Source organism: Chiloscyllium plagiosum, chromosome 7 (assembly GCF_004010195.1).
Source record: "Chiloscyllium plagiosum isolate BGI_BamShark_2017 chromosome 7, ASM401019v2, whole genome shotgun sequence".
In the NCBI taxonomy this organism is placed as follows: domain Eukaryota; kingdom Metazoa; phylum Chordata; class Chondrichthyes; order Orectolobiformes; family Hemiscylliidae; genus Chiloscyllium; species Chiloscyllium plagiosum.
The window spans coordinates 35,273,499-35,295,603 of NC_057716.1; the positions used below are offsets into that span (position 1 = coordinate 35,273,499).

The following is a 22,105-nucleotide window of genomic DNA, read 5'->3' on the forward strand; positions in this document are numbered from 1 at the left end:
TCTCCGCCCCCACTCCAGTCTGACCTATCACCCTCACCTTGACCTCTTTCCACCTATCACATTTCCGACGCCCCTCCCCCAAGTCCCTCCTCCCTACCTTTTATCTTAGCCTGCTGGACAAACTTTCCTCATTCCTGAAGAAGGGCTTATGCCCGAAACGTCGATTCTCCTGTTCCCTGGATGCTGCCTGACCTGCTGCGCTTTTCCAGCAACACATTTCCAGCTCTTAATTCAAGGGGTTTGGTCTATAAGAGAAGGGAAATCTTACTGTAACTGTATAAGCTGCTGGTGTGACTACATCTGGGGTACTGTGAGCAGTTTTGGTCCTCTTGTTTATGGAAAGATATTATTACTTTGGAGGCAGTGAAGGGTTATTTGGATGATTTCTGGTATGGAGCGAGTGATTCACGAACAAAGACTAAACGTTTGGAATTCTACTCATTGGAGTTTAGAAGAATGAAAGGTGATATGATTAAAACATATAGGACTCTGAAGGGGTTTGACAGAGTAAGTGCTGAGAGGATGTTTCTACTTATGTGAAAGTCTAGGGACCAAAGCACACAGACTCAGAACAATGGAATGCCTATTTAAGAGTGAGATGAGGAAGAAGTCCTTGTGTGCATTTAATGCTGAGATAGATTCTTGATTGGTAGGGGAATTAAGGGTTACAGATAAAGGACAGAAATTCTGTTCACAATATACAATAATGATTTAGACAAAGGAATTGAATACCACATCTCCAAATTTGCAGGCGACAGTAAGCTGGGTGGCAGTGTGTGCTGTGAGGAGAATGCTAAGAGGCTGCAAGGTGACTTGGACAGGCTGGCTGAGTGTGCAGATATTTGGTAAATGAATATAACTTGGATAAATGTGAGGTTTTCACTTTGGTGGTAAAAACAGGAAGGCAGATCATTATCTGAATGGTGGCAGTTTAAGAAAAGGTGAGGTGTAACAAGACCTGGGTGTCACGGTGGAAAAGTCACTGAAGGTTGGCATTCAGGTGCAGCAAGCAGTGAGGAAATCTAATGGTATGTTGGCCTTCATAGTGAGAGGATTTGAGTAATGAGTGGGGATGTTTTGCTACAGTTATACAGGGCATTGGTGAGGCCACACCTTGAGCACTGTGTGCACTTTTCATCTGCTAGTCTGAGGAAGGAATTCTTGATATTGAGAGAGTCCAGGGAAGGTTCACTAGACCGATTCCTGGGATGGCAGGACTGACATATGAAGAAAGACTGGACCGACTGGGCTTGTATTCACTGGTATTCAGAAGAATGAGGAAGGATCACAAAGAAACAAATAAATCCTGATGGGACTGGACAGGCTAGATGCAGGAAAAATGTTCCCAAATGTTGGGGAAGGCCAGAATTAGAGTTCAGAGTCTAAGAATAAGGGGTAAGGTATTCAGGACTGAGATGAGAAAGAATTTCTTCACTCAGAGTTGTGAACCTACAGAATTCTCTACCACAGAAAGCTGCTGGGGCCAGTTCATTAGATATATTCAAGAGGGAACTGGATGTAGCCTTTGCAGCTAAAGGGATTAAGGAGTATGGAGAGAAAGCGGGAGTGGGATTACATGATCACGTTGAATAGGGGTGCATGCTCGAAGGGCCAAATGGCCTACTCCAGCATCTATTTTCTATGTTTTCTATGTTTCTACAAAAGCGGGTGTGGGGAATGCTGAATCAGCCATCATCCTATTGAATAGCGGAGCAGGATCAACAGGCCAAATAGCATGCTCCTGTTCCTATTTCTTAAAGTCTCATGGTCATCTGTGGAGAGAGAGCAAGAGACAGAGAGATAGCACATCTAAAATTATAGCCTGGATTTTGACACTGAAGGGTGGAAACTGCAGTAGACTAACCTTTTTAACCACCAGACGCCTGGAGGAAGAACGCCTCATCTTGCGCCTCGGAACACTTCAACCCCAGGGCATCAATGTGGATTTCAACAGTTTCCTCATTTCCCCTTCCCCCACCTCATCCTAGCTTCTAACCTCCAGAAACTCGATCCCCTGACCTGTCCGGACTTGTCCGACCTGCCCAGCTCCTTCTCCACCTATCCACTCCACCCTCTCCTCCCTGACCTATCACCTTCATCTCCTTCCCCACTGACCTATTGTACTCTATGCCACTCTCTCCCACCCCCACCCTCCTCTAGCTTATCTCTCCACGCTTCAGGCTCTCTGCCTTTATTCCTGATGAAGGGCTTTTGCCCGAAACGTCGATTTTGCCTGTCCTCGGATGCTGCCTGAATTGCTGTGCTCTTCCAGCACCACTGATCCAGAATCTGGTTTCCAGCATCTGCAGTCATTGTTTTAACCTTTTTAATTTGTCAGCTGGAGTGAGACCTTCACTGAGACTTTGTCTGTGTGTAAATGTACATAGAACATAGAAGAATACAGCGCAATACAGGCCCTTCGGCCCTCGATGTTGCGCCGATCCAAGCCCTACCCTAATGCCCGCACGAGCTGACGTCATGCTGCTTGAAGTGAGTAGGGAAGTAACGGTGTGGTGGAAATGTCACTGGAATGGTAATACTGAGGGTCAGACTAAAGCTCTGGGTACCTGCCTTTGAAATGTACCACAGCAGATGGTGAAACTGGAATAAAGTTCTCTCAAGAGAAAGGTATGGAGGATGGTGAGATTTGTATGGAGCATGATAATATGCTAAGGCACTTTGAGATCACGAAAGAAGTGGTGTTGGGTCTCTTGAAGGGCGTTAAAGTGAATAGGTCCCCAGGGCCGAATGGTACCTATCCCATGTTATTGAAAGAGACAAGAGAGGAGATTGCTGGGGCCTTGACCAAGATCTTTGTATCCTCATTAGCCATTGGAAAGGTCCCAGAGGACCAGGGAAGAGCTAATGTTCTTCAATTGAAGAAGGGAAATAATGATAGTCCAGGAAATGATAGACTAGTGAGTATCACATTCGTGGTTGGGAAGCTATTGGACAGAATTCTTAGGCTTAGGATTTACACACATTCGGAAAAGCATGGCCTAATTAGGGACAGTCAGCATGTCTTACTAGCTTGATTGAGTTTTTTGAGGAGGCGACAATGGTGATCGATGAGGGTAGAGTAGTGGATGTGTCTCATTGATTTTAATAAGACTTTTAACAAGGTCCCTCATGCTAGGCTCAACCAGAAGATTAAGGTGTATAGGATCCATGGTGACTTGGCCGCGTAGATTCAAAATTGATTTGCCCAGAGAAGGCAGAGGGTAGTGGTAGAAGGGTGTTTTTCAGGCGGAGGTCCATGACTAGTGGTTTTCCGTGGGAATCTGTACTGGGACGCCTGCTGTTTGTGATATATATAAATCACTTGGTTGAAAATGTAGATAGGTGGGTTAGTAAGTTTGCAGATGACACAAAGATCAGTGGAGTTATGGATAGTGTAGAAGGTTGTTAAAGGATACAGCGGGAGACAGATCAGTTGCAGATATGAGCAGAGAAATGGCAAATGGTGTTTAATCCGAATAAATGCGAAGTGCTGCACTTTGGGAGATCAAATGTTACGGAAAAGTATAGAGTTAATGGCTGGATCCTGAACAGCATTAATGTACAGAGGGATCTTGGGGGTAAGTCCACAGCTTCCTGAAATTGGTCACTAAGTAGATAGGGTGTTAAAGAAGACGTGTGGCATGCTTGCCTTTATTGGTCAGGGAATTGAGCACAAGAATCAGATGTCATTTATCTGAATTTGGTTAGGCCACACTTAAGACTATGGTGTTCAATTCTGGTTGCCAAACTGCAGGAAGGATGTGGAGGCTTTGGAGAGGGTGAAAAAGAGGTTTACCAGAATACTTCCTGGATTAGAGAGTATGAGCTATCAGGAGAGGCTAGAAAAACTCAAGTTGTTTTCTCTGGAGTGGTAGAGGCTGAGGGGAGATTTGAAAAATCTATAAAATTATGAGATGCATAGATAGGGGTGACAGTCAAAATCCTTTTCCCAGAGTTGAAATGTCTAAGGCTTACACTTGTCATGCACTTAAGATGAGAAGGGAAAAATTCAAAGATGTGAGGGGTAAGTTTCGTGTGCAGACAGTGATAGGAGTCTGGAACACACTGCCAGGGCTGGTAATGGAGGCAAATGTGATGGGGCTGTTTAAGGGACTTTTAGATACGCACATGAATATGCAAGGAATGGAGGGATATGGATCAAGGGCAGGCAGAAGGAATTAGTTTAATTTGGTATCATGTTCAGCACAACATCATGGGCTGAAGGGCCTGTTTCTGCACTGCACTTCCGTGTTCGAAATAAAATGTGGAATTAAGATAGACTTTTAAAAAAAGCATGTCCTTTAGGGAAAGAAATCTCCCAATCTTACCTGGTCTGATCTACATGTGATGCCAAATCTACAGCAATGAGGTTGACTCTTAATTGCCCTCTGAGGTAGCCTAGATAGCTAATCAGTTCAGGGCAATAGGGGTGGTTAACAAACACTGGCCTTGCCAGTGATGCACATATCCCATTTAAAAAAAAAAATAAAGTCTTCAACTCAAAGGGAGGTGAGTGTTTTACAATCATTTTAAATACTTTGATAAACTTTTGAAATCTGTTGTAAATTTGAGTACTTCAATAAAACTGTTTAGTGACAGCTCTGGGTTAAACCTTGGACAGACTGCTTTAATTTTCAATAGGAATTGCGAACCTTCCGACGATTTGAAAGACTTAAAACTATCAGGGAAAAGAGCAAATGGAGCTTCTATAGAATAGGTTCAGACCCTATCTGATATTAGTAGCATATAAATCTTTATTCCCTCTCTTTCCTAGTCTAGAACTGCACTGTAAACTGTTTGCAGTCACTTAGAGGACTGATTCTGCCCTCCAACCCCTGTGTTGAGAAATAATGGTGACAATCCTTAGCACACCACAAGCAGAAGCACTTTCGAAAGATGGCAGTGGAAAAATACAAGTGCTTTGTTGATTTTTGTTTCAATCTCCTTTTGGCCCAGAGTAAACAGCCATCTCTGTTTCCCAACTTTTCCGCTGACAGCTTTGCATGTAATGTAATGCTTTTAACAGGTGCTTACTAGGGAGAGTATTCTACCTCAAGCGTTCATCTGAACTAGCCCTCAGATCATGTTGCCCAAACCGACAGCATCACAAGACCAATGGTGTATGACCAGAAGGAGATCATTCAGCCCATTTGTTTGCTCTGCAATTCAATGGGATCATAGCTAATCTGATAACCCTCAACTCCATTTACCTGCCTTTTCTCCATAACCCTTGACTCCCTTGCTGATTAAAAATCTGTCTAAAGCAGCTTTGAATATACTTAATCACCTGCCTCAACAGCCCCCTGTGGTAAAGAATTCCATAGTTCACACAGATCTTTATCTTCTGAGGATAATATATGTTTCAATAAAGTCACCTCTACATTCTAACAAATACAGATCCAATCTACTCGCCTTTCCCACATAAGACAGTGCCTTCATTCCTGAAGAAGGGCTTATGCCCGAAACATCGATTCTCCTGCTCCTTGGATGCTGCCTGACCTGCTGCGCTTTTCCAGCAACACATTTTTCAGGTCAGTGCCTCCAAAGCAGTATATCTTTCCTTAGATAAAGGGTTCACAATAGTTCAATGTTTTCCAAGTGTGGTCTGACTAGTATCCTGAATCGATGAAAACAAGCATAACCCCGGGCAATCAGCACAAATTACTGATGCCAGTTTATAAAGCAGCCCAGCACGAACATCACTAAAGGTTGCTGCACAGCCCTCTGAGACAAAGTGCAGTTGCCTATTATTGGTATAACTGTGCATGGTACAAACGGTGATGCTGTTCTCAGCATTTATCATTATTGGGACTGCTGCTTATCTGAGCCATGAACTATATAACTCCACACAGATGGTACCAGACTTGCTGAGTATTTCCAGCATTCTTTCCACACATATAGTTTTTGTATTCTTGGCCACTCAGACTTCAGTTTCCCAATCTCATTTGCAAACTAATGATGGAAACCATTCATTCTTCACTTAATTTGGCTACAACTGAATCAGGTTTTATCTTACTTACTTACTTGAACGGCTCACTGCAAACTCTTTGACAAGTTCGAAGACAGGCTCTGACTTCGGTTAAAAAAATCCATTTCATAAATTTACCTGTGGTAGCTATTAAATCTGTCAGGGGTGTTGCAATTGCTACTTATGTTGACATGTCAGTAACTACATCAGTTTTAAGTACTAGAAATGTAACTTAGTCCTTCAAATTGCATTTGTTAGCATGCACCTCTGAAGAAAAACACTGGGTGGCAGTGCCAAATAAATGTTTGTATTGAAAAATGTCTTTGATGCATCAGGAATTTTGACAAACCTCTCAGAGCAGCACTCAGCTGACATGAACATCCTTTAGCTACTGCTCTACTCCTGAACCTCGATATCTGCTTCCAACACTAATCAAAGAAATTGCCACTCAATTCCTTGGTGGAACTCTACCTATGAATTCACTGCAACTTCCCCTGAATGATAACAGAACTTCAATCAGGCTTATACTGTTTCGGCTTAAGTTTAGAATCAGAATTTTGACATGGCTTTTTTGTCCTCTGAATTTATGCCCAGATAGGACAGCACGGTGGCTCAGTGGTTAGCACTGCTGCCTCACAGCGCCAGGGACCCAGGTTCGAATCCCACTTCGGGTGACTATCTGTGTGGAATTTGCACATTCTTCCTGTGTCTGCGTGGGTTTCCCCCAGTTTCCTCCCACAATCCAAAGATGTGCAGGTTAGGTGCACTGGCCATGCTAAATTGTCCATAGTGTTAGGTGCATAAGTCAGAGGGAAATGGGTCTGGGTGGATTACTCTTCAGAGGGTCGGTGTGGATTTATTGGGCCAAATGGCCTGTTTCCGCACTGTAGTTAATCTAATCTAATCTAAATGTTTGGGCTCCAGACTGACTGGTCAAGCAGTTGACAGCATCAAACTATCTTCAGATTTTGGCATCTTTAGAGCCTTGATTATTATATATTGATGCTAAATACTGCGATACATCGTAAGCTGAGACATACTGGACTCTAATCTTACTGTTATGTTATTGAACCCTATTCCCTACATGTACATCTCTTTTCATTCTAAGTCAACTGTCCCCACACTGTGCTATTTCATGCTCAATGGAGGGAGCAGCTCTGTGACACGACCTAGAGGTTGCTCCACGTCCCAAGGGCCTTGCATAACAGAAACCACTAACAATGTGCCATTCATGCAAAAGTCACCATGACCTGACTGAACCCCTGCTGCATTTGGTCATTATGTCATTTGGCTCTGGCCCCACCTGCTAACCAAAGCAGTGAAAGAAATGCAGTGGGAAGTGGAAGCAGCATAAATTAAAAGATGACACTGAGCCGCAGAAAGAGATAATTAGGTCAATGATCAAAAGTGTGGTCAAACTGTAGGATGATGGAGAATCTTAAAAGAGGAAAGACTGCTGCAGAGGTTTAGGGAGGCAGTTTCCAGAGCATAATGCACAGGAAGTTGAAGCACGATTGCTGGTGATGAAATGATTAAAGCCAAGAATCTCCCATGACGAGAATTGGAAGAATACGTACAGCTCAGAGAGTTGTGGGTCTGGTTGAATTTATGGTGAGAAAGAGAGGCTGGGTGTTGGCTGGATTCAAAATCAAGAATGAGGGTTTGTAAATTTAAAGTGAGGCATTATTTACACCAGGAGTAAAGTCGGTCAGTGATCATAGGAGTGTTTACTGTGGAGCAAGACACACTTCCAGCAAGATGATGGCAGAGTAGCACTATCCACCCGGAGCTCTTCTGCTCCACCTATTCTCTCTTTTTTTTCCTCTCTCTCATTTTAGCAGTCCGAGAGCTGTGCAACCTCCCTTGGTCAGCTGAGTGCTGGTGCGGAGCGGACTGGAGGCGTGGAGCAGAGTGCGACTGTTATTGGACTGGGGTCTGGCACAGGCAGTCAGATCACATGCTCGCTATGCTGCTGCATATGTAATATCAATCTGAAATTCTTTTCTGGACTGTAACGTCAATCCTTCAACTCTGTTATGAATATCTTACTTCTAACTTATTTTTTAGACACTGCAAGTAATGCTACTATCTTTCCTTTTATTCCTCTTTTGTATGCAAGATTTGTACCTAGGTACTTAAACTTAAGGTGGTGCCATTAGAGGAAGCCATTGTCAAAACATTTCACTGTACTCTTGTATTTCTGTGTTGGAGTACATGTGACAATAAAAGATATTCTATTCTATTCTATTCTATTCTATTCGACCCAGGTGGTAGAACTGGACCCATGAAACCTCTGTCTGATCATGTAGCATTGTTGAAAGCTTTCAAAATATAGATATTTCAAAATAGAAGACAGGCAACCTATCAAGCAATCTAGACAAGTTCCAAATGCATTTAAGAGCAATTTTTAATGTTCTGTATTTGTTCAAACAAAATTAAAGAAACAAAAAGGGCATGGATCATGACTTCAGCATACAAAAGCAAAATACAGAGTAAAACAGAGGTGAGATAACGCGGGTTTAGAGATGTATTGGATGCATGGTCATGTTGGAGTCAGGTTTACACATGGTCTAGTTTGGCCTCAAGTAATTGCTTGGATAGGGATGGAATTGGATAGGGAGCAGGGGCTCTAGCTGGAGCCAAACATCGTGGCATCAATTTGAGTACTTAACTTAAAAGCAGCTTTCTACTAAAGACAGTGGAGGGGTTGAGAGACGCATTCGTGAGATAGAAATGAGTGTCAATGTACAGTGAAAACAGTCATTTTTTTAGGATAATGTCAGTGAGCGGAAACAAATAATTGAGAAACTTTGCATATGGTTCCCTGACTGTGATCATAGAGATGAGAATGCAACTAAATAAGGACAATCCCCAACAGCTGGATAACAGTGATAAGGTGAGGGCTCTTATGATACTATGATAGTGGCACTTGCTCTGGACCAACAGGCCTTGGTTTAAGTCCAATCTGCCCCAGAGGTATGGAACAACATCATTTAACAAGTTGTTCTGAAAATATCTAACTGTGATGAGGTGTTGGAGGAGAATGTTTTAATTGACTATGTCAAGGCTATAGTGACGGAGGAGCAGGATAATCGACGTTTCGGACCAGAGCCCTTTTTCAGGAATGCGGCTGATGAAGGGCTCCAGCCCAAAACGTCGATTTTCCTGCTCCTCAGATGATGCCTGACCAGCTGTGCTTTTCCAGCAACACACTCTCAACTCTGATTTCCAGCTCACTCTCTCCTATGTCAAGGCTGCAGGCAGATCGAGTTGGACAAAGAGTAGATGATGCCTGACCAGCTGTGCTTTTCAGCAACACACTCTCAACTCTGATTTCCAGCTCACTCTCTCCTATGTCAAGGCTGCAGGCAGATCGAGTTGGACAAAGAGTAAGTCATAGAGTCCATAGAGATGTAAAGCAGGAAACAGACTTTTCGGTCCAATTCATCCATGCCGACCAGATATCCTAAATTTATCCAGTCCTATTTGCCAGCACTTGGCCCATATCTCTCTAAACTCTTCCTACTATATACTCATCTAAATGCTTTTTAAATGTTGTAGTTGTACCAGGCTCCACCACTTCTTCTGAAGGGTTAACCTTTGTCACAGTTACTCAGAAATCTGGCAACTTTGAGAAAGAGATGTTTTGTACTGCAAGTAGGAAGTTTAAACTTTGGATGGCTGGTCTTGCTCTGCTCAGAACCCATTGCACCATACCCTATTTCAGCGGGGCATGGTGGCCAGAATTGAGAAGACTTGGCCTTTATGCTGGTTTTAACACGGATTTGATTAGGACTTTTCATGGGAGGTGTATGGTCTTTTCAATGAGCACTTGAAGTAAATCACAATAAGATTCACTCTCTTCCCATGACACAGCTCAGCACACTCCACATAATAGTCACTCTCCAACACTGGGAGAAAGTGAGGACTGCAGATGCTGGAGACCAGAGTTGAAAAATGTGGTGATGGAAAAACACAGCAGGCCAGGCAGCATCCGAGGAGCAGGAGAATCGACATTTCGGGCATAAGCCCTTCAGGAATCCAACACTCCAACACTGCTCAGTATATCCAGATAATGTTCACCCCTGGCACTGCTCAGCACATTTCAGACAATGTTGACCCCTATTCCTAACACTGTTATACTACTCTGTTCCTGATGCATGTTATTAGGTGATGGTGGAGAAGACAGGGAAGAGGGTTGTGCACTAGGTTTGTCTGGACTTTTTGTCACTCTTGTTTGCATTCACATTTCAACAGCACCAGTCTCCAGCTTATTAATAACAGAATGCCAAAACATTGAGTATTATGAAGTATTCGAATTTGATGTCTTAATTATTACTCCTATAATGAGCAAAGTGGTACAGAAAAAGTTCTACCTTTAAAATAATAAGTGACTTTAAATGTCAATTACCTTCAAAGAGAGAAAAGGGACTATCTGGTGTTCTACAGCCATGTTTTCCATAATCAAAACACCATTCTGCAAACTGAAAGCCAAAAATCATTAGCAACAATTAATCCAACTTTACAGCTCTATGCATTTGTTAGCTTTAACATGCCCATTGTTTGAATGATAACTAACAGAGACATCACACTCATCTACTAACCCTTGGATTTAGTTATCAATTCTTTAAAGATTAGGACATGGTGATTTTCTAAAACTGATCTCTTACTACCCAAGCACCAGCTTTCTCTAATTGCCAACATTCGTTACAAAAACTGCAGAACTTTTCTGGCAATTCACACAATGTCTAGCATCTGCAGAGCTACCATTAGAGGATACAGGATGTTGTGCTGCATAGAGGATGTTGTGCTGCATAGAGAATGTTGTGCTGCCCTAATTCACCTCGATTATAGTCATCTACTCAAACTTCACTACTTTATGCTCAGGCAAATTCCAAACCTGCAACCCCTACCATCTATAAAGACGAGGGCGGAAGATGGATGGGAACACCTCCACCTGCATGTTTCCCTTCAAGCTACTCACCATTCTGACTTGGAAGTACAGCACCTTTTCTTCCATCAATGGGTAAAAATCCTGGAACTCTCTCCCTACGGTAAATGGGGGTGTTCTTACAACAAATGGACTGCAGCTCACCACCACCACCTTCTCAAGGACGATTCAACATTGGGGTAATAGATTGCAGTTTGGCCAAAGATGTCCACATCTTGTGAATCAATATAAGTTTCAGTCTAGATTAATTAATTGATCTACTTTTAGAACAGGCTACATGACATTTTCATTGGTTAACCTTTTTGCATCAGAGGATTTCTTCCCAATTGATGTGCTCTATGATTGCTGGAGACATCAGGTAACCCGATCTCATCCTCTATCACTGGCACCAGGAGGCTCAAGGCACTTGAAAGTGTTTACTTGCCCCTTCCACCAGTGGAAAAGACATGTTAGCCTCCACTGCAAATAGACTCATTGTCATGGTTTCCCGTTGCACTCCAAAAATCAGACTAAATGCCATCACCTGACAGCAAGTGAAGAATAAGATCTTCCAGATCATTTTGGCAAAACAACGGTACTGGATTGAACTCATATTCAGAGGGTTTTTCTACCAAATAAGGAAACTGTATCAAATACCTTGCAAGCTCTGTACAAATACTTCTTGTCTCCAGTAAGATTGTACATAGCCAGGAATCCATAAGCATTGCCAGCAGGTCCATGGCACAGTCCATATCCTTTCTTTAACAGCCCTCTGTGCCAAATCACTTCTGCGCAATCATAAGCATCTTGTAGATATCGTTCTTCTTTGAAAATCTATTTGCAAACATAAAGAGGAGTTTATAAGAATATCACGTGGTAGTATCATACAATTATGCTGCAGGAAATGAGGCATTTCTGTTCCTTTAATGTTCCTCACTTTCCTCGAGATATTTGGGTGCTCTACCTCAGTGAAAAATGTTGAAAGGGAAATGTATGGTTGAGGAGCAAAAGGTGGAATGAGCAAGCTCTGTCTGTGCCTGTTGCTCTATGATGTGAGCAGAGATTTTTAATTATACGACATTAGTCAGTATGTGACCTGCTGACCAACAAAACCAGGCATCATCTGCTGTCTCGGATGACAGTCCCAATCCTGGATGCTTTTGCACCTCACCTCGTTTTACTGGCAGATGCCAATGTCAGTGAATGTAGAGCATGGTTGCCTCCAAAACAGGTAACATTTGCAACATTGATATTGGTTGCTGAACTCAATCATTCTGTGATCCCATTTATCTTTCAAGTCCAGGTGGTCCATAGTCAAAGTGCAAGCTAACGGTGCTCTAGTGTTTTTGTGAGTTAGCAAATTACCAATGCTACCGTCCCCACTATTCTTGCTGCAGAACAGCGGTTAAACATGCTTGGTCCAGTTAAGAAACAAAATGCCATTCTTCACCTCCTTTTCCACTTTCTTTGACCCTCTTGCTTGCTGCTTTCCTCCCCAAACTTCTCCTTTACCCACGGTCCTCCCTCTTTCCCTCACCCCCTGGTCTTCCAGTGTGCTGCTTCCCTCCCCGATACTCTCACTCATCCTCTTCAGGACCCTATGTAGCAGTGATGAGTTGTCAGAAAGAAAGCAGCAAACATTGGGAAAGTGGTGAGCAGGAGGGATAGCAAACAGGACAAATGGAGAGAGGCGGCTAGCAGGAGGAACCAGGGAAGGAAGCAGCATGAGGGTCAGCACAGGTGGAAATTTGGAAGCGAGAAATTATTTACATTTGAAAGGGTCAATACTGCAAGTTAGTCATTAACACTTGTTAAGAGGATTTTTGGGCCAGTTAGGTTCAAGATAGATTTTTACATGTAAAAGTTACGTATTTTATTCAACGTTTCTCAGTGGAAAGTGATTTTCAAGCTTGCTGTTTTTCAAGAACATATTTTTTGACTCCTTTCAATTCATCTTCTAACTTCCAGTTCAAATAAATCACATTAGTTATACAATGTCTGCTGTTTGTACTTCTCCAGATCAAAGAGATTCTTGGTGAGCCCACACTAGCTTCTTTCTACTGCCTCAATGTAGTTCCTCGATCTATTCTCTCTTCTTTATCTTCAGAATCACAGTACTGTTTGGTACAGAAGGAGGCCATTCGGCCATTGTATCTGCATCAGTTCTCCAAATGAATATGGTGATTTAGTACCAGTCTCCAGCCTTTTCTCCACATCCTTGCACATTATTTCTATTCACAGAGTCATTCAATGTTCTTTTGAATGCCTGAATCTATCGCCACCACACTTCCAGGCAGTGTATTCAAAACCAGAGGATGTGGTGAAAAGGCGGGAAACCGATACTAATTCACGATACTTATTTGGAGAGCTGACTGTGAGTAAAGTCTTTTTTTTCACCCTGCACTTGTTTCATCTGTTCATTCTTGATCTTTTCACAACTGGGAACAGTTTCATTCATTTATTCTATTCAGTACCTAATAATTTTGGAAACTTTGATCACAATTCTTTATAGCCTTCTCCTCTCTGGGAGAACAGTCCCAATTTCTTCAACCTATTCTCATAACCAGAGCCATTCTTGGAAAACTTTTCTGCACACACTCTATTATGTTCACAACCTCCCTACAGTGTGGCACCCAAACTGTACATAATATTCTACATGAGGTCTTACCAGAGCATTACACAAATTCAACATCACCTTTGTGTTCTCTTACTCTATGCCCCTATTAATAAGGCAAATGTCTGCTTTTACTTACTGCTCTCTCCATCTGTCCTACACCTTCACTGATCTGAGCACATGTATACCCAGGTTCTACCCCACTGTCTATCCAGTATGCCTCACACTTCTACACTGCTATACACACACACACACAGTACCTTATAAGCCTGTATGAGCATGTAAATCACGCCAGGTGACCCATGACACCAGTGAACTAGGTTATCCCTGGATTCACCAATACATGGAGGATAATTTCCTGATGAAAACTTGAGCTGGCAAACGTAGTCCACACTGGGTTTCACCAGCTTGACAACTGTGTCTTGGTCAACTCCAAGTTCTGGCTAAAGAAGAAAACAAAAGAGAAAATTCTGTTGCCAAAATGACTTGCAAGATTAAAAACTGAATGTCAGCATGTACAATTCTGGACACCAGCAAATTGGATGGTTTAATTTGACCCTGCTTAATAATTAAGTAAACGGTTACCAGGATAAATTTAAACAGGGATAACTCTTTCCAACAATCTCTTGAATTTTTCTAAGGAAGTAACTCGCCAAAAGCATGACAGAAATTGCCCAGACACAGCAAATCTTGAACATCCAAGACACATTAGCCAAAATTTCATGTGTGAAGCAAATAGACTTTGGCTGCAAGTTATGAGTTAGTTGGAAAACAGAGGAGAACTTATGTCCAGGCAGAAACAGTACCAACTTCAGTGTAGTGACACAATGGTATACAGCTGGGAGGATGTTGTGCTGGGAGTCCTCATCATTGACATTGGCCCTCATGAGGTCTCACGTCATCTGGTCAAACATGGGCAAGGAAATCTCCTGCTATTACTATGTATTGTCCTCCCATGGTTGATCAGTGCTCCTCAGTGTTGAACTCAGCTTGGAGGAAGCACTAAGGGTGGCAGGATGTCAACTTTCATTACCAAATGCTGGTCCAGTCCTAGCAGACCTAGCTGCTCAACTGTGTATGAGGCAGGAGCTAAGTAAACCAACAAGAAGGAAAAACATCCTCACCAATCAGCCAGCTGCTAACACATCTGTCCATGACAGTATGGGTAAGAGTGACCACTATACAGGCCTTATGGAGTCAAAGTTGTATATTCACACTGATAATATCCTCCATTGAGTTATGTGGCACTATTACCATGCTAAATGGGTCAGACTTTGAACAGATCAAGCAACTCAAGATTCTGTGGGCCATTGACAGCCACAGACTTGTACTCCAGCACAATCTGCAACTGCACGACCTGGTACATTCCCTACTCTACTGATATTATTAAACTAGATTAACCCTGGCGCAATGTTGAGTGTAGGAGGGCATGCCAGGAGCAGTATCAGGCATATCTAAAATTGAAGTGTCAACCTGGTGAAGATAGGAAACAGGGTTACTTGCGTAACAAACAGCATAAACAAGTGTTAGACAAGGCCAAGTGATTAGTCCAAGCTCTGCAGTCCTGCCATATCCAATCATGAATAGCAATAGACAAATAACAAATCACTGGTGGCGGTGGTCCCACAAACATTCCCATCCTCAAAAATGCAGGCCTCCAGCATCTTAGATGCCAGTCTTTAGGCACTTCGTGTGATATCAAGAAATGGTTGGAGGCACAGCATACTGCAAAGACTATTCAGTTCTAACAATATTCCGGCAACAATACTGAAGACTCGTGTTCCAGAACTTGCTACATCAACTTGACAATGTGGAAAATCGTCCAGATAAACCCTGTGCACAAAAATCGGGGCAAATCCAACCCGTCCAATTGCCGCCCCCATCAGTCTACTCTTGATCATCAGTAAATTGATGGAAGGAATCATCAACTGTGCTATCAAACTATCAGCGATAACTTGTTCACTGAAGCCCAGTTCTGGTTCTACCAGGGCTAGTCAACTCCTGACCACATGACGGCTTTGTTTCAAACATAGACAAAAGAGCTGAATTCCAGAGGTAGGAAGAGAGTGGCTCCTCTGACATCAAAGTAGCATTTGACCGAGTATGGGCATCAAGGAACCCATACAAAACTGGGGTCAATTGAAATCAGAGGGAAAACTCTCCAGCGGTTGTAGTCAAACCTGGCACATAGGAAGACGATTCTGGCTGTTAGGGGTCAGTCATTTCAGTTGCAGGACATCCTTCAAGAGTTCCTCAGGATAGTGGCCAAGCCCCAACTATCTTCAGCTGCTTCAATCACTTCCTCTCCATTATAAAGTGAGAAGTGGGGATATTCGCTGATGTTCAGCATCATTTGCAATTCCTCAGATACATGTACAAAAAGGCCTGGACAATAACCAGGTTTGGACTAATGTATAGCAAGCAACTATCAAGCCACAAACATGCTAGGCAATGCCTATCTCAAACAAGAGAGAGTCTAACCATTGCCTCTTGACACTTATTGACATTATCGTTGCTGAATACCCACTATCAACATCTTGGGGATACCATTGACCAGAATTGCACTGGATAATTACACTGACTATAAGAGCAGGTTAGACGTTAGGAATCTGACAGCGATTAACTCACCTGCAAGTTCCCCTCCAAGTCACTCACCATCCTGATTTGGAAATATATCACCATTCCTTCACTGCCGCTAGGTCAAAATCCTGGAACTCCCTGCCTAATGTCATTGTGCGCCTAACGACAGGACAAGACTGCAGCAGTAAGTGAAGGCAACTCATTATCACCTTTCTCAAGGATGGATAATAAATACAGGTCCAGCCTGTGAAACCCACATCCTATGAATAAACTTTCAAAAAATCTAGAAATCCTGCTTTTTTAGTCATTCTTCTTAAAGTTAAATGTGCTAAATAAATAGTTGTTTCTACTGCTACTAAAGAAAACCTGGGGAGATTTACTTCGTTTCTGGGTGACAGTCAGTCGACCACAAATTGGGATTCTTGATTGGTTCATTAAAGTTTTAGATGGTTGGTAACCCTGGGTTTCATTTCCAGCATACTACTCCAGTGCGCTCTGACAGGGTTTACTACTTGCAATTTGTCGTTGAATGGCAGGCTAGAATATTTACATTAGAGATAGCTTGTACTGTATTGTCACATTTGGCTAAAAAGGAGAATAAACACAGAACCACATTTTCGGCTTCACCAGAAGACAAAGATTTATATATTTACCTGCATCAGGAAATAATAGATTCCAGCTAAGCCATGAGCTGCTCCAACGTAATACTCCTGGTACCACTCATACATCAATGGACTTTTGGAGACACGTTTTCTGCTGCTTAACTTTTCACCAGAACTTATGACTGCATCACAAATCTGAAAGACAGAAGAAAAAACAATCACAGATTAGTGCAAAGAATACAAGTGATCAAGTAAAACATTGGGAAACATATCAGACAGAGGCTATTATTCACCTTCCATTGGTGATCTGGAGAAAAACTGGCAACATTTGGTCAAGGAAACAGCTTCCTTTAGATGGAGCATTAGATATTCGTGGGCGGCACGGTGGCACAGTGGTTAGCACTGCTGCCTCGCAGCGCCAGAGACCCGGGTTCAATTCCCGACTCAGGCGACTGACTGTGTGGAGTTTGCACGTTCTCCCCGTGTCTGCGTGGGTTTCCTCCGGGGGCTCCGGTTTCCTCCCACAGTCACAAAGATGTGCAAGTCAGGTGAATTGGCCATGCTAAATTGCCCGTAGTGTTAGGTAAAGGGGTGAATGTAGGGGTATGGGTGGGTTACGCTTCGGCGGGTCGGTGTGGACTTGTTGGGCCGAAGGGCCTGTTTCCACACTGTAAGTAATCTAATCTAATATCCATCAGGTGTCCTTCCACAGTATGTTCCATACATCTTGTTTTGTTTTGGTAGTTGATTCAGGTAATAGCCCACTGGAAACTATTCTTATCAACATTTCAGTTCAGTACTTTTGTTTAAATTCCACACGCCTCACCCCCACAAACTTTCTCTGTAATATCCAACTCTGTGATCAGCTGCCTCTGATCTCTTTTGCAGCCCTCCCGCACCTTTGTACCACCCGTGGCAAAAACGTCAGCCTTATCCATCTAAACGCTGATGAGATCAGCTGCGATTGAATTAACAGGCAGAGCAAGATTGAGGACTCAATGGCCTTCAGCTACTGTTTCATAGGTTCATAATCTGCATGCAATTTCTTCCTTCAGCCTGCCTTTTTAGGACCCTCCTTGTAATCATAGAAATCCACAACATAGAAAAAGTTCCTTGATCCATTGCATCTGTGCTATTCAAAAACAAGCACCAACATATTCTAATCCCATTTTCCAGCCCTTGGCCCAGACCCTTGACTGCCTTGACATCACAACTGCACATCTAAATACTTCTGGAATGTTTACGTTGGTTTATGCTTCGACATTACAAGCAGTGAGTTCCAGATTCCCAAAACCATCTGGGTGAAAAAGTCTTTTCTCACATCTCCTCAAAACCTCCTGCCCTCAATGCCCTTGCCATTGATTCCCCCCACCAAGGGGGAAACGTTCTTTCCTATTCTTATTTCCTATGCTAGAGTCACAGAGTAATACAGCATGGAAATACACCCTTTGGCCCGAACTGGTCCATGGTGCCCACTCAGCTAATTGCAACTGCCCACATTTGGTCCATATCCCTCGAAGCCCTTCCCATCTATGTACCTATCTAAATGTTTCTTAAATGGTGCTATTGTACCGGTCTCATCCACTTTCTCTTGCAGCCCATACTATGTATGCACTACTCCTTGCGTCAAGACGTTGCCCCTCAGGTCCTTCAGAGGTTGGAATCCGCAAGACATTTTAGTCGCATATAATGAGTGTTTGAAAAGCCAAGCATTCAAGGCTGTGGGAAAATTGCTGAAAAATGGGATTTGAGTAGATGGATAGTTGATCACTGGTACGGACACGATTGGCCAAAAGGTCTCTTCCCATCTGTAAAAATTCTATGGCTCTCTAAGCCTCTAATTTGACTATATATGCTCTGCCTGCCAGACTATCCTGGTTTTTCTTTTATATTTATCTTTGCATCACTACTGTGTATCTCATTCCCCTGTCAAATTAGTTCAAACCCCATCAACAGCGATAGTGTTGAGAAAATAGTGTGATAAATTACCTGTGGAATAGGATAACAAGCACAAGCTGGAGCTAGAGGTGGCGGAAGTGAGAATTGCCAACATCTGCCTTCTGAATATTGGTCTTCATCTTGGGAGTTTGGTGTTGCTGGCTAGGCTTGCATTCCTGATCCATAACAAAATGGGAAGTTGCTGGAACAGCTCAGCAGGTCTGGCAGTATCTGTGGAGAGAAATCAGAATTAACGTTTCAGTTGAGTGACCCTTCCGCAGAACAGTGCTGAGGAAGGGTCACTCAACTGAAACATTAAGTCTGATTTCTGTTCCAGCAAGTTCTATTTTGGTTTCTGATTTACAGTATCCACAGTTCTTTCAGTTTTTATTACTGATCCATAATTGCCCTGACCATCGGGTGGTGAGCTGCCTTCTTGAACTGCTGCAGTCCCAGCGCTGCACACCCTGGTGCTGCCTGGGTATTAAGGATATTGTCCAACGGTAATGAATTAGAGAGGGAATGGAATTTCCAATCAGGATGTAGGTGAACTGGTAGAGGTGAGTGTCAGTATCCATTTTAAATATCAGCAATCTTCTTTTCAACTATTACTTTTAACTTATTTGATATTCTGGCAACTTGATTGTTCATCATAGTTTTGGTATAGTTTGTTTATTGGTAAACATGAATGCAAGTACTTATTAAGCACTGTGGCCACAACATCCAGACAAGAAAACATTTCTCCCAACTAAACTATGCTCTTATTACACACTCTGTTCCTTAATCATTGACTGGAATTCTCCCCCGGTAGCTGTCTCAGGATGAAGTAGACTCTTTGTCTCACCAAGATCCATCCGGTCTTCAAAAGGAGATTGAACACATCTGCACGTTTTTCATAAGACCGTCTATCTTTACCGGATCAGACTTGAGTTCTTCCACTACTGAATCCTTCATCAATGCTTTTGATAAACTCTAGACTCAACCAGTTTGTCACACATCTGGCCAGACACCACCTTCCACCTTCTGTGAGCCCAAAGGTCATCTAAACTTTCGCTACCCACTTTCTTAACTTGCACCAAGCTCCAGTTACCTATCACTGTTTAGAGACTTATAGGTTAAACACCATCTGGATTTTTAAAATTATAATTTCAGCCTCCCCTCTTGCAATCTCTCTAACATCCTCCAGCATCATGAACTTCAAGATGTCTGCACATTTCTAAGTACTTGCTGAAATCCATATTTGGCAGATTATAAAACAATCAAACTTTTAAACATCTATGGCCACAGGACAACAAATCTTCTCGTTTCTGTCAACAAACCTTCATGTATTTGGTATATAAGTTGATTTTTAATATCCAAAGGTTGGAGAACTGATAAATCTTCAGAAAAATATATCCAAGAAATATTGTCCAAACAATTGTTAGCCAAGAAAATTTTCAATTGAAGATTTTCAAACAGGTTATTATTGACCATCCATTACTTTGCAGAACAACGAATGAGGAATGCTTTATCAGCACTTCATCACAACAAAGAGAAGGTAACAATTTAAATAGCATTTAGAACATTAGACTTCAGATAAAAGCTAGATGCTTTTGCATTTATTAGTGGGCATTGTATGTTGAAATGAACTTGGGTATGTAACACCAGAAAACAATGGTTACAGGGATTCAATTTTTAGAAATCTTATGGGGAAGGCAGAGATTTTTTTTAACTTTTACATTTTTTACATTTAAATAAAAACAGAAAGACACTACCTGTTTCATGTACTGCAATGATATCTTTTCAGTACCAAACTGATCATTAACAAATGATAATGCATATAGATAGCCCATCCGCCCATAGAGCATTTCATCTGGCAGTCTTGAATTCAGCTTCACTACAGATTGATGTAGTTGGAGAAGCCTGTAAGAAATATATTGTAAAACGTAAAATATTTGCAAAATGAATTTGAAAACATTATGAATATTTGAATTATAAATGCAAAATCAAAAACACTACTCCTCCTTTTGCTCTTCTTGTAAGCATGATAAGGACATTCTTTAACTATATATTCCATATTTCTTTCTAAAATTGTTGCTTTTTCCACAGAATCCCTACTGTGCAAACACAGGCCATTTGGCTCAACTGACCATCCAAAGAATATCCCACGCAGACCCATCCCCCTACTCTATCCCTGCATTTCACAAGGCTAGATGATTCAAATGCACAACACAAGCACATACAAATTTTGAAAGCAGGGAGGTAAAGTCATGTTTCTTTCTTAAAATTTGAAAGCATGAGAATAAAATGCCTTCCCCTTGGCTTAATGATGATGAGGAATGGGATCCTTGCCCAATAATGCTCTGGACGCGGAGGCCAGTTGAAGCAACTGTACAATTATGAAATACCTTAGATTTGTTTGTGGGATAGAGTCAAAGTCCAATGTTTGTTTGTTTCTTCATATGTTACTAAACATAATCAAATTGCTTTAGGGACTATGCATGTAAATAAAGATATTTTATGAATAAAGTATAGTTTTGAAATTTTAAAAAAACTCAATTTCTTCTCCAGGTGAAAACCACAAACTCAGCAAACGACTCTGTTCACTCTGCATAATAACCTTTTCAAGTTCAGAGGAACTCACTGCTGCACTCTATAAGGTGATCTACTCTCTGTAAACTCAGACAAGGGAATTTTTTTATTTATTGGTGGACCTTATATATTGAGAGTTGGGGGAGTGTGAAGGAACTACTTTTGACTGAGAATGATCCATTACTCTTTGCTCTAACAGGGCTAATGGTAGATTGTTCCAAATTGTACATGACCAAAAGAGCAATGACTGAGCAGGTAGTGTGTAGAAGACTGAAGGTAATGATGTTTCTCAGAAACCAAAGCCAGTTTTGACCCTTCATTAAATTAGAAAATTTTGAACCAATCACATGGCATCCCTGCTATGAAAGATTAACCAAACCTACGCAACAGTTGTAACTGAACAGTCAACTTGTGCAGAGATCAAAATAAGTTTCTTTTAAAATTCCAGCCTTTAATTCATCAAAACCAATTCAGTGTGTACACTGGGTTAATATATAAACAACTTCCAATATAGACACAAGAACAAACAGATAATGGCGACGTCTAGAATGATCGTTACAATTGTTCACCATGGTCTCCACCAAAAAAAGAAACATTTTCATTATATTTCACTACAGTACAGTTCTCTTAAAATAAGTAGGACATTCCTGAGTAAATACATTAAAAAATAAAGTCTAGTCAGAGTACTCTCCACAAAATATATTTTGCTAATGCAAATATTTATCACACTCAGAAGATTTTGTGATGACAAAAGTTATTCTAAGTACTCCTGCAGCTTCAAACCCAGCCCGGGGAAGTTCTCAGGAGCAGCCAGATCAAGTCCATTATGTGTGCAGAACAAACTTTGGTAGCTGTTTGGGAGCAAGTCTTTTACTCACCCTGTCTATTAAGTCAAGGTTCCA

At 41.9% G+C, this 22,105-nt stretch overlaps 1 protein-coding gene across 1 annotated transcript in view; it reads right to left on the reverse strand.

Annotated features, from left to right (window-relative positions):
* Nucleotides 1-22,105, reverse strand: part of lancl1 (LanC antibiotic synthetase component C-like 1 (bacterial)) — a 34,097-nt gene that overhangs the window by 2,825 nt on the left and 9,167 nt on the right. Inside the window, exons 3-7 of the mRNA XM_043693431.1 lie at nucleotides 20,387-20,534; nucleotides 16,746-16,889; nucleotides 13,773-13,955; nucleotides 11,556-11,732; nucleotides 10,380-10,452 (exon numbers count right to left, since the gene is read on the reverse strand). Of these exons, the coding sequence (XP_043549366.1) occupies nucleotides 10,380-10,452; nucleotides 11,556-11,732; nucleotides 13,773-13,955; nucleotides 16,746-16,889; nucleotides 20,387-20,534 (725 nt within the window). The remainder of the gene's footprint in view (nucleotides 1-10,379; nucleotides 10,453-11,555; nucleotides 11,733-13,772; nucleotides 13,956-16,745; nucleotides 16,890-20,386; nucleotides 20,535-22,105) is intronic.